Source organism: Diachasma alloeum, unplaced genomic scaffold, assembly GCF_001412515.2.
Source record: "Diachasma alloeum isolate Michigan unplaced genomic scaffold, Dall2.0 Dall_scaffold_00255, whole genome shotgun sequence".
NCBI lineage: Eukaryota > Metazoa > Arthropoda > Insecta > Hymenoptera > Braconidae > Diachasma > Diachasma alloeum.
In genome coordinates, this window is record NW_021680400.1 from 180407 (window position 1) to 192337 (window position 11931).

General features: G+C 35.2%; 1 protein-coding gene across 7 annotated transcripts in view; it reads right to left on the bottom strand.

Annotated features, from left to right (window-relative positions):
• LOC107037538 (charged multivesicular body protein 6) overlaps positions 1-10884 on the bottom strand; it is a 14535-nt gene extending 3651 nt beyond the window's left edge. For 2 of the 7 annotated variants that reach the window (XR_003783043.1, XR_001460849.2), the window contains exons 1-4: positions 10872-10884; positions 9075-10641; positions 8626-8922; positions 8181-8456 (exon numbers count right to left, since the gene is read on the bottom strand). Coding sequence is in view for 1 of the 7 variants with exons in the window: in XM_015256149.2 (XP_015111635.1) it covers positions 2906-2913; positions 3910-4450 (549 nt within the window). In the remaining 6 variants the exon portion in view is untranslated. The other 5 variants (XR_001460848.2, XR_001460850.1, XM_015256147.2 and 2 more) reach the window with 5 other exon arrangements.
• Positions 10885-11931: the final 1047 nt, after the last annotated feature.

An 11931-nucleotide genomic window follows, 5' to 3' on the forward strand; every position in this document is an offset into this window, starting at 1 on the left:
CCCCCCCCGCCCTTCCCGCGAACGCATATACCAAAGGAGTTTTTGTTTTGATCAATTAACAACATTTGAAGAATTATTCGTATTTAATCCTAAAATGACTCCATACCATCAATTCCATTGTGGGGTTCAATGTAGTGCGTGGGTTAGTCTGCAAATGGTGGGTTCATGAGAAATAAAAAACCTTGGATGGCGTTCAACAAAATCAATGGGGATGCCCCAACAGACATAAATTTTCCTCTTTTGAATAATCCCAAGTTACTCAGGAATATGGAGAATTCATGGACATCACCCAAACCATAATTCAGGACTGTCTCATGCTCAGGATAAGGACAGCCCTATTGAAAGTACCCAGGAAATGGAAACCTAGAAGATTTAGCCAGGAGCGATTTCAGAATTTTTGGGATCGAACAACGATTCTCTGAGATATTTACTGTAGATAATTACTTAAGAGATGTATGTTGAATCGGCAATAAAAAATTTTTCTATAAGAATGTGAAATTTGGAATTTGGTTTAGTTATTGACTTGAGAAAATCTAATTTGGAGTCAAAGAACATAAATTTCAAGGGATTCGATTTTTAAAGTTTTTCCATTGTCAAAAATCTGAAAGCGATTTGTTTAATAATGAGACTTAAGATCTAGAATTCCATAATTTTTAAATTAACGAACTCTATTTTGAGGAGATTGCTCTTCTGAGCTCATTGAGTCTTCTCACAAACGCTCACGACACTACTGGGCAGATCATCACCTTGGATTCTCAAAAAAGATAATTTTTAAAACTTTTCAATAAAACTCGGTCTAAAAAAATTCCAGGATTCATTCTCTGATTTATATAGATGAAAATTCAGAAATTCAAATGTTTAAAGATTTTGTTCTGTAGGAAAAATGAGGAAAATTATCGTTTACTGCATTTTATAACTGAAATTGACAATTTTTTAATCGAATAATCGAATTTGGACGGGTTAGTTATAATCAATTTGGCTTCAAAAACATTAATTTAGAGTTCAGTAATTTGGACATTCAGTACATTGCATGAAATTAGATGGATTTGATTTTTAAAGATTTCCTTGTTTCCAACGTTCCGAAAATGATTTGTTCGTTTGATTTGAGACACAAAATTCAAACTCATCTTCAGGGATCAGGAATTTCACCATAATTATATGCACGTTGATTGAATTGTCAGAAAATACGCCATTTTGCAAAAATTCGTGTATTGTGATGAAAACCTTCTGAGAGAAGAATGAATCTCTAATGAAATTCGATCAAATTCCACTAGTTGAATACCCCAAAAATTTCTTTCTTCCTTAAAAAAGATCCTGAACTGTCTTAACAAAGAGAAGTCGTTTTTCTCTGCAGGATCCTGATTGTGTCGTCATCTAGATACTAAAAAAAAAGTTCATGTGGAACTTTTGTCTCATCTTGCATATTCTGTCTTCGGGATTGGTTTCGATTATACCGAAAGCTATAAAGGTGAAGAGTGCGAAAGACGAGATGATTGAAAAAAACAACTCATTGCAACCAAGCATTCTGTTTTTTTGACAAATTTCAGTAATCGTTTGAATTGTCTCAAAATCAATTGATTCACAGGAGCAAAGAGTTAGTAGCTTTAATATCAAACTTGTGAATCACAAACTATTTGGTATTTATCGCAGGTATTACAAAAATAAGATCTTCGTAAAACCGCCTTCATTTCTGTATGATTTTTTTATTAATAACAGCACATGCAGACAATATAAGTACATTTTTCCGTTTGTCTATTCTCTATCCAACGAAAAAGAGGAATAAACAAATGTAACTACGTAAACGCATGAATACCCCAAAAACAATGTATTACTAACGTTTTTGGCATGGAATCTGTCCATATTTATTCTTTATAATCTCGGGTGAAACAAGACGTTTAGCATCTATTGTAGATATTACGAAAATGACTCTTCTATATAAATGGCCACATTATGGTCCGCTTAAATATTATTAATGATAGATTCCCTGAAGTGAGTATCACGAAATTTAAACGAAAGTACCTTGAGTATTACATATGAAAACTTTTATCTATAAAATAATGTTAATAATACAATATTTTTGTACCATCTACTTGATAACATGGTAAATTGAAGAATGAAAGAATGGTTTATTTCCACTATATGGCTTTACACCTTTTACAGTTGAAGTGCAATTTCCGCGAATATGCATACGTTGTATATAAAAATATATCACCTCTCAAATTACGGTCGGTAAAATACCATTCGAAAATTTCAACGGAAAATTGAACGAATTCGGAAATAGGGAACTATCACTTCATTAATAATTGGAAATTGTCAGTTAAAATCACATAGACCAAGAACTTTGTTGACAAAGTATTATCACATTATTAAAGGACGATCATTCTAATGTCGGAGGGTCACCGAGAATTCACTATCAATTTATTATTCATTCATATCCGGACAAATATCGGATGCACTAAAACGGTGAGACGAATAATTTTTGTCTAACAATTGACTGACAATTCATTAACAATTGGAATTTGAGGGAAAATTTTACTCCGCAAGACAAAAAATTTAACTGTCAATCAACTAATAATCTACTGTCAATCATCGATATTCCGTATGGTCCTTTATCATCGCATTTCCATGCTCTTTTCCGCCCTTTTTCAATTTATTCATGAGAAACAAGGATGGTTTCGCTGAATCATCGAAATTACTGATAAGCTATCACTCAGCTGTGTATCCCAAGTTTTTTCTAATCATGCTAAATTTATTCAAGATAAAATGTTGTGTAACTATCTCTACTTGAGTGTTCATCGACTGTAGAGTTGGCAACGACGGATTCTGTTCTTGGAGAACATGTTGATGAATCGTCGGATTTAGAACTGTCGATTCGTTTCCGACTAATGGTATTTCATCGTCGTTTTCATCCGACTAAAATCGCATAAAATTTATGAATTAGTCGCTTTGTAATGAAATCGCTGTATCAAGTGCATAACAAGCTGTCAGTGGTCATATGTCGGAGTTGTAGTTTAAAAGAAAATTAAATTCTTTGGGAGATCATGAACTTCGAAATGGTTGAGTTCTATTTTGTTTCTGGAGGAAAAACATCGCTTAAAAAGTGAACAGCATTACTGGGATTTAATCAAAAAATCATCTTCTCATTTCCGATAATTTTTCTTTTGTGAAAATTGATTCAAATTACTTGATGAATTGAAATGTCCCGCTATAAGAGAAACAAAAAAGTTGAAAAAAAAATAGGAAAACGTACCGAAAGGCTAATAGTTTATGACAATGTTTCGTACATATGATTCGCCATGAACGGCCAAATTTGAAAGTAGTGACGAAAAAAATTACATACTTCATTTACATTGATAAAAATGATATGATGTATCAGTAAGCTGTCACGTGGCGCAATTCACTGGCATGTGAATTTCAAGAAACCGTACTATCACATAACAGTCATATGTCACATCGATATATCGATGACATATAATTCGTTCGATCACTATAGTGATTTGACAAAATGATTCTCAAACGGAATGGTTTATGATATGTATAATATTTTAAAATGTGATTGTACACACAAAATACTCTTTATAAGGTCGGGGGATGGGAAGAAACATCGAAAGATTAATCATTCAAAAAACGTAACCTATTGAGACAAAAAATTATTTACTGTCACAGCACATGTAACTAGATAATTAAAATGTGACAGTAAAAAATATTTCACATGATATGACAACAAATAAACGGCCTTGCAAGACTGTTACATGATTATCAATTTTTTCTGAGGTGACAAATTTAAAAATACGACGTCATCTCGCATCCCTGGATTTGATGATGTGTAGAATATATATTATACAATGAATGGAAAAACATTTTCAATTTCTTACAGAATAAAATTCGAAAATTTTTAGAAAGGCTTACATGATAATTGTGTTTCAGCATTTGATAATTCATCAGGCACGAGGCTTTCTCCCAGTTGGCAGCGGATTGAAGCCCATTGATCAACCCTCAGAGGCTGTTTTTTATCCGGAGGGTAACCAATTGGCGACAAATTTAAAAAGTCCATATCTTTAGCAGATGACGCATTCACAGGCGAAGAACTACGCAATGCATCGTCAACCATGCCATCGTTCAGTGCCTTTCTGGTACAATCGCTTGGTGTTTTCAGTGGACCAGTCAGGTCAAATACTCGTTGCGATGGCGTTGGTGAACAATGACTTGGCAGATGCTTCTGTATGGACGGCAGTGGGACTAAAGGGCTGCTGATCATTTTAACTTTCAACTTGGTGTTCTTGGGTTTTTTAAACACGGACAACACGTGATCCGTCAGTGATGCCATGTGAGGCTTGAAGTTTGTAAAATGATCACCGCAGCTATTAAAGGCTACATATCCATTGGATGAAGCTAAAATACTCTTCAAAATGGATGGAAAAGTGAACGTACTCTCGTGGGAAGCAGACATTCAATGGGTCACTATGGCAGAGAGTCCCTGTCGGATGAAATTATTGGAGTGCCGGATGTCCACATAATTGCTCTTTCGCTTGTCCTTGGCAGTCGCCTCGTCCGTGAGGACAGGTTCATAACCAGGAAAGTCCAAGACAAAACGTGTAAATTTTGAAATTGGATGGCGTACAATAATCAGTGAGAACATCCTCGACGATTTTGGGTTTATTGAAATTCCATTTGTATCAAGTGTTCGGTATAATCTATCCCGATCATCATATGATACTGATTTTAAGCATTAGCGCCAGTTGGCTTTGGCGGAAGGTGGCATGATTTGCCACTTATCAAATGGCCTTTCGGTTTTTGGCAGATCCACACTATTGATTGGAGACGAATCTCCGATTGTGGAATATTATGTCGTTGAATTACATTTTCAACACTTCTGTCAATGAGGGTCTTTCGTGCCAGAACTGTCTTCCCAGACCCGCTGGGACCTATGATAGTCATAGCAACCAGCTGATGCTCCATAATATTAGATAATTTCAAAATTTCTGCACATGCAGATGTTGAACGTGCCTCTTCAAAATTGATTAGCTTCCAACGAACTGGTTTTCCTTCCACAAACACTACCGTGACAAATTCAGGTCCACATCAAATTCCAAGTTGAATTATTTTAGAGAATCACATTTCCGGTTTCAGAATGACAAAATGCATCGTCGTCGTCTATCAGCAAACTGTCATTCGACTCTCATTTTCCTCGAGGTCAGTTTTTTCTATCAAAATGTGATTTATCTTCCTAGTACGTAGTGGATTGTGTCTTTGAGATTTATATCGAACTGTTCGATGTTTACCACATTGATTGTGAGACACACCACACAGGATACAATATCGTTAACTCTCATATAATTATCAGCTGACGGTCATCAATGTACTGATTTCTGTGATGATTCGTTTTTTTTCTCAATTGACTTTCTTTTTATAGAAGAGCATTTCAATTCATCATGATTCACGAGTAGATTTTATCAAAGAAATCGATCGACAGAATTAAATAAGGAATCTTCTGATAAATTTCTAGAAATCCCGGTCAGTTTTTCAGTGATATTTTTATCCGAGATTAAAAACGAAACTCAACTATATCATATTGCAAAGAACAAGAATTAGAATGTTTATGTAATTACTTAAATGAATTTTCAGTTCACAAAAAAGGAAGGAGCAGAAGTCAAATTGTAATTTTAAGTTCGAATTTTGAATTTGAAAAATATTCTAAGGAATTCCAAGTACGGAACGATGATATGAACAACAGATTAATTGAATTGCCGAGCGAACGGATTAAAAAATTTCATAGCAACATTGGGGTGCGCTTTAACCAAAGTTTCACCAAACATTGACTTCAAGCAATTTACTCTCTGAATTATGTTTGAGAAGAAGTTGAGAAATGAGTCACAATGAGAAAAAAATTTAATTGCTAATAAGTTGGGATATATTATTTTCGTTAGTAGTATTGCTTTTTGCAATGAGAATGTTTATGAACAATGAACATATTTGCCGCAATTGCGTGATGAAAATGAAAAGACAACCTTTCAGTTTGCCTGAGGTAATAATGCAAAGTCCAAACTACTGAATCTAGAAATATGAAAATTTTAGGGTAGGTTCTATTCCTGATGTGAGCATTCATTGAGAGAATATTTTGGAAAATGAAGGGATGTGTTCCTTCATGAAATCCAGCTCTAGGAACTTCAAGAAAGTTTGCAGATTCCTTGCAAAATCAGAAAACCGTCGGTCTTTTCCGAACATAAAATAATTTAGGAGTTTTTCAAAGAATTAAAAATATACGGATTTCTGAAGAAACTTCAGGAAATCCAGAGGTTTTTCGGAAAGTAGAGAAAATTTTAGGTATTTCTCAAATATTTGGGAATTTAAAAAAAAAAAACAATGGGAGAACAATCTATGAAAAAAAAGCCGGAATTTTCCTAATAAAATTGATGAGAAGGAGGAACGTGACCCCGAACACTGCACTTTGATTGAAATGAAAAAGCAAGAAATTACTTAAGAAATAGCTCGGATTTTTTCAAAGATTTCAGCAAAAAATTTCAAGATTCTTAAAAAAAAATCACAAAAATTTTGAGGTTTTAGGAAAAATTTTGAAAAAAAAAACAGTGAAAAAGATCAAAATGAGTGAAAAAGTAAAAACTGTGAAAAAGATCATGAAATGAGGCCAAGATAATCCAAATTAATGAATAATCATCAGACTTGGTCATATAATTTTTCAAAAAGAAAAATAATTGAATGCTTTCGTAAAGTAGTAAAGGAGAATGACCAGGGAGACGAAGATTATAAAATTCTGGGATGCGAGCACTTTGATAATTATTGTTTTGCACTCTAAATAGAATTTCACGGAAATTCAGAATCAATCACGTGAATTGAAATATTGAAATCGAACAGGTGATGAACCAAAACGCATTCTTTCCATTGATTTCAATACTTAGTACAATAAAATCCTAATGAATCATCAATCTTGGTAAGAAATGAATGAATGAAAACCGGAAAGGACATCAACGTCGCGGCCGCGACCGCGCTAGTAGAATAAAAAAGTTCATGGTCCGGTAATTAGTGTTTTCCCATGTGACATTTTCAAACGCCATATTGACAGGGTGCCATGGGGATGTGATTTTGGTTGCGGGCGTTGGAGGTGTTTTGTTGTGTAATTTTCAAGTCCTGATTAAAAATCGATTGTCTATTTTCTAGCTTTCCAGACCTAATTACCGGCCCGGCGCTATTAATTATCTATTTTGTGAACCATAAATTAGATTTTTGTATAGAATTCTAAAAAGCTGTAATTCCCAGCCCCGTAAAATGGTTTTTTTGGACAATTTTCTGGGGAATTTTCTAGGGACATGTCGGGCAAAAATCCATCCATGCGGGCCTTAACTAATCCTGAAGATGGAAAAGGCAAAAAAACTTAAATAAAATAATATAGTATAAACTAATCTAGCGACGAGCGCGAAGCGCCCGGTCACTAGTATTTATTAATTAAATAAAAAATAAATAAAATATACGTTATCTGTAGATGAAATATTAAAATAGCAGTTGAAATACGGAGTTGCAGTTAAAATACGGAGATAATTTAAGAATAATTATTGCAGTGAAGATTTCAGATGTAAAACTTGAATACACGTATGATAAAAATGAATAGAAAACCTAGCGTATCCGCTAGAAAATTCTATTGCAATTCTATAGGAATTCTATGGGGGTTTCTATAGGATTTCTATTGAAAAATTCTACTTGTTTTTTGCACTGATTATATTGTATATTCGATAAGAAAAAGTGAATAGATTTCGAATTTCTGTTTGAATTTATCTCTCGAAATTTTTTTCTATAAGAATGCTTCAGCATCAATTTTCTAAGTTGTTTCCACTCGGATTCTGTAATACAAAACAAAACAAAATCCAGCGGAAAAAAAACTTAGAAAATTTGTGTCCGAATTTCAATAGAAAAAATCTCAAGAGAAAAATTCTAACAGAAATTCAAAATATGTTGACTTTTTCCTATCAAATATGCAATATAGAATCAGCGCAAAAAACAAGTAAAAATTTTCAATAGAATTCCAATAGAAATCCTATAGAAACCTCAGAGAATTCCTGTCGAATTCCAAAAGAATTTTCTAGCGAATTCGCTAGATTTTCTATTGAATTTTTTTATGCGTGAAATGAATTGACGTTATGCAAAGATCACATAATTTTGTAGCTCACTTTAACATTCAAGCAGATCTACTAAAAAATATCCCTGAAGAATTCCTCTCATCATTCGCCAGTATTTCTGCAACGAACGCCTTCCAAAATTAATCCTCTAGTCCTCCTAGCTCAGAAAAATGGAGATATCTATTCAATCTTGCCAATAGCTGTTTCTTCGTCTCACTGTCTACCGCAATAATCAATTAACATAGTTTGACGTCCTCCAGACGAACAATACGGAGGCATAAGTCGATGGCATCTGATGGTTCCAAATTTGCGCATACAATCTTGGCCCTGAGGAACAAGAAAAGCTAGGATAGATGCAATACTGAGTTACTAATCTACGGCATTCACTCAATTGTCAAAAGTCCGTATATAAATAATTATTACATTAATAATTTCAGGTATAAAACTTGAATAATGAATGGACATCACGCAAACATCACATAATTTTGTAGCTCACTTTGATATTCAACCAGATATACTCAAAAAGATCCCTGAAGCATTTCCTCTCATCATCATTCACCAGTATTTCTGCAACAAACGGCTTCTAAAAGTCATCCTCAAGGTTTCCTAGCTCAGAAAAATGTAGGTAACTTTTCATTCTTGCCAGTAGCTGTTTCCTCGTTCCACTGTCTCCCGCAAAAATCAATTGACAGAGTTTGACGTCCTCCAAACGAACAATACGGAAGCATAAATCGATGGCATCTGATGGTTCCAAATTTGCGCACACAATCTTGGCCCTCAGGAACAAGAAAATCTAGGATAGATGAAATACTGAGTTACTAATCTAAGGCATTCACTCAATTGTCAAAAGTCCGTATATAAGTTATTATTACAATAATAATTTCAGGTATAATACTTGAATAATGAATGGACATCATGCAACTATTATATAATTTTGTAGCTCACTTTGATATTCAACCAGATCTACTCAAAAATATCCGTGAAGAATTTCCTCTCATCATCATTCACCAGTATTTCTGCAACAAACGCCTTCCAAAAGTCATCCTCAAGTCCTCCTAGCTCAGAAAAATGTAGATATCTTCTCAATCTTGCCAATAGCTGTTTCCTCGTCTCACTGGCTCCCGCAAAAATCAATTGACAGAGTTTGACGTCCTCCAGACGAACAATGCGCAGGGATAAATCGATGGCATCTGATGGTTCCAAATATGCAAAGGTACTCCCAAAATTGGACTCCCACAGCTCTTCTAGAACTCGACGATATTGCAGATACAAACTTCCCTTATATTTTTTTCCGCCCATTTCATTTATGATGTTCAAATTGTCCAATGCCAGTTGCCAGGAACCAACAGCGTGATTATCAAGGCATGAAAAAATACCATTCCATGAGGGAATGCAAAGTATCCATGGCCAATCCATCAAAAATACAGGTGAGCGCATTAAACACGTCCTCATGAAATGATCCAGTTGTTCATTGCTCATTTGACCAAAAAAATGCAAACTCCTTGCAGAATGACTGTTCTGGGTCAGATTGAACAGGTCGGTATATCGTACTGAGAATATTACACTATTCGTCTGCTCATCCTCCAATTGATTCCAGCAATAGTCACAACTCCACATATTTCCCACTCTCATACTTTCAATAAATACAGCTTGAGTGACAGTTCTCTCATTCAGCATTTGATCAATGTTAAAGTATCGACGGAGGCCGTATCGATCCGAAGGATCATTTGGAAAATTTCCATGGATTTTGTAATGCCAGAACAAAGGAAATATGCTGGTATTTCCTGCGCAATCATCCCAAGAGACAGTTGAGGAAAATTTTCTGATATAGAATTCACAGCAGTAGTAGCACAACTGGCACCAAGTGTAGAAGTCTATAGATTCTTTTTTGCTCACGTAAGATTCTAACATTCTTTTACCATCGACGCATCCAAAATAGTGCCAGCTAAAATTGTTGATGAAGTATGACATTTCTTCTTCATCATCAATTGCCGGTTCTATCCTCTGCATACGTAAATCACATTTCAACCATTCGAACATCCTAGTTCCCATTGATTCTAGGTAAAATTTCAAATCATTTTTTATAGTTGTTGGTAGAAGTAATTCGTGGAGTTTTTTGGAAATCACGTAGTGAATTATTTCACGTTCTGGTCCACGTTTTGTGAATATATGACGTTCGACCTTTTCTACGACGTCTGGCTGTCGCCATAATAACTGACATATTTTCACCGCGGTTATGTGTTGTAATTTTATTTGCAGTGAAAAGTTTCTGTACTCGTATGACATTGTGGCACTTTTTAGTTATATTTATGGGATTAAGATTTTTTTAGAGGTTAGGTTCTACTGATTTCCATTTTCCAATCCTAGTTGAATATTCCGAATCCAGGACTGTCATTGGTTGAAATTTACGATTTTATGTCGACATAAAACGAGCAAAATCATGGCATAATCGCTCCCAGGGGGGGGGGGGTCGTCGCTATGATTCACAAGTAGCAAACTTTGCGAAAGATATCTGAAAGTATACCAAAAAGGCAGACTAATGTCTATCCAAAAGGTATCTTGCAGTCATACGATAACTTTTAGTTAACTTCTTGACATAAGTTACCTTTTTGGACAGACATCCCAAGTAGCAAACCTTGCGAAAGATATCTGAAAGTATACCAAAAAGGCAGACTAATGTCTATCCAAAAGGTATCTTGCAGTCATACGATAACTTTTAGTTAACTTCTTGACATAAGTTACCTTTTTGGACAGACATTAGACAGCCTTTTTGGTATACTTGCAGATACCCTCCAGAACTGTGCTGCTTGGGTTAATACACGGACACGACACGTGCGTAGTTGTGAGGGCTGTGGCTATTTATACACCGTCCCGTGCCGCACGGGAAACTTTTCCGTTGTTATGTCCTATCCAAGTTACTAGGAGGACAGTAGCGCCATTTGGAATATTGAGCGCCAAACTTTGAAGTGTGGATCCGTTAGCCGCTAAACCTCTGATGAGGACTCCATCGATGTTGACACGTTCAATGATAGGATAATTGGATTGAAGGTTTATTTATGAATAAATCCAAACACCAGTGCTTAGGAGAGCACATTAACACTTTTATTCAAAATAACTCTTGACTCAAAAATCTAAAACTTGGACTACAAACTGGATGAACTTCTAATAAACTTATAAAAACTTTGAAGAAAAACTACTTGAAGAGAGAAGCTTGAAAAGTTGTCGGAACAACAGCCACGATGGGACTGACTTAAACTTAAGTTTTTAATCTAAGGTTTGGCTCAAAACACCAAAAAGACTAGACCAAAAAGTTGCGCGCGCAATCCTGGCCCAGAGGAAAGGGAAGAGGGGTATGCTAAAACAGAAAAGGGGAAATGAATAGAGGGAGGAAGGGAAAGCGTGCGACGTCGCCAGTTTTCCTCTTGAAGGGTCTCAGGCCCTCCGCGTAGGAATACAATGAACAAAGGAGAACCCAAACACGTGTGGACCACTTGAAACAGAGAAACTTTCGAAATATACCAGAATTGAGATTTTACGATTTTACGACTGTGACCGATGTGTTTATTTTTCTCTCTGAGTTTAGAATTTTCAGGAAAAGCCTTTCTGTAACAAATTTTGGAGAGTAATAAATTGAGAACTCAACTCAAGTACATGACATTTACGATTGCTGGCAACGGTTTTTCTTACACTCGTCAAATTATTTTTTGTCCATTGTTCATTGTCCTCTGTTCGACCATTTTCTTGGCATTCTCAAATTTCAGACTTTTTTATATTCATTTTGAAATGATAATTCAAATCTCGC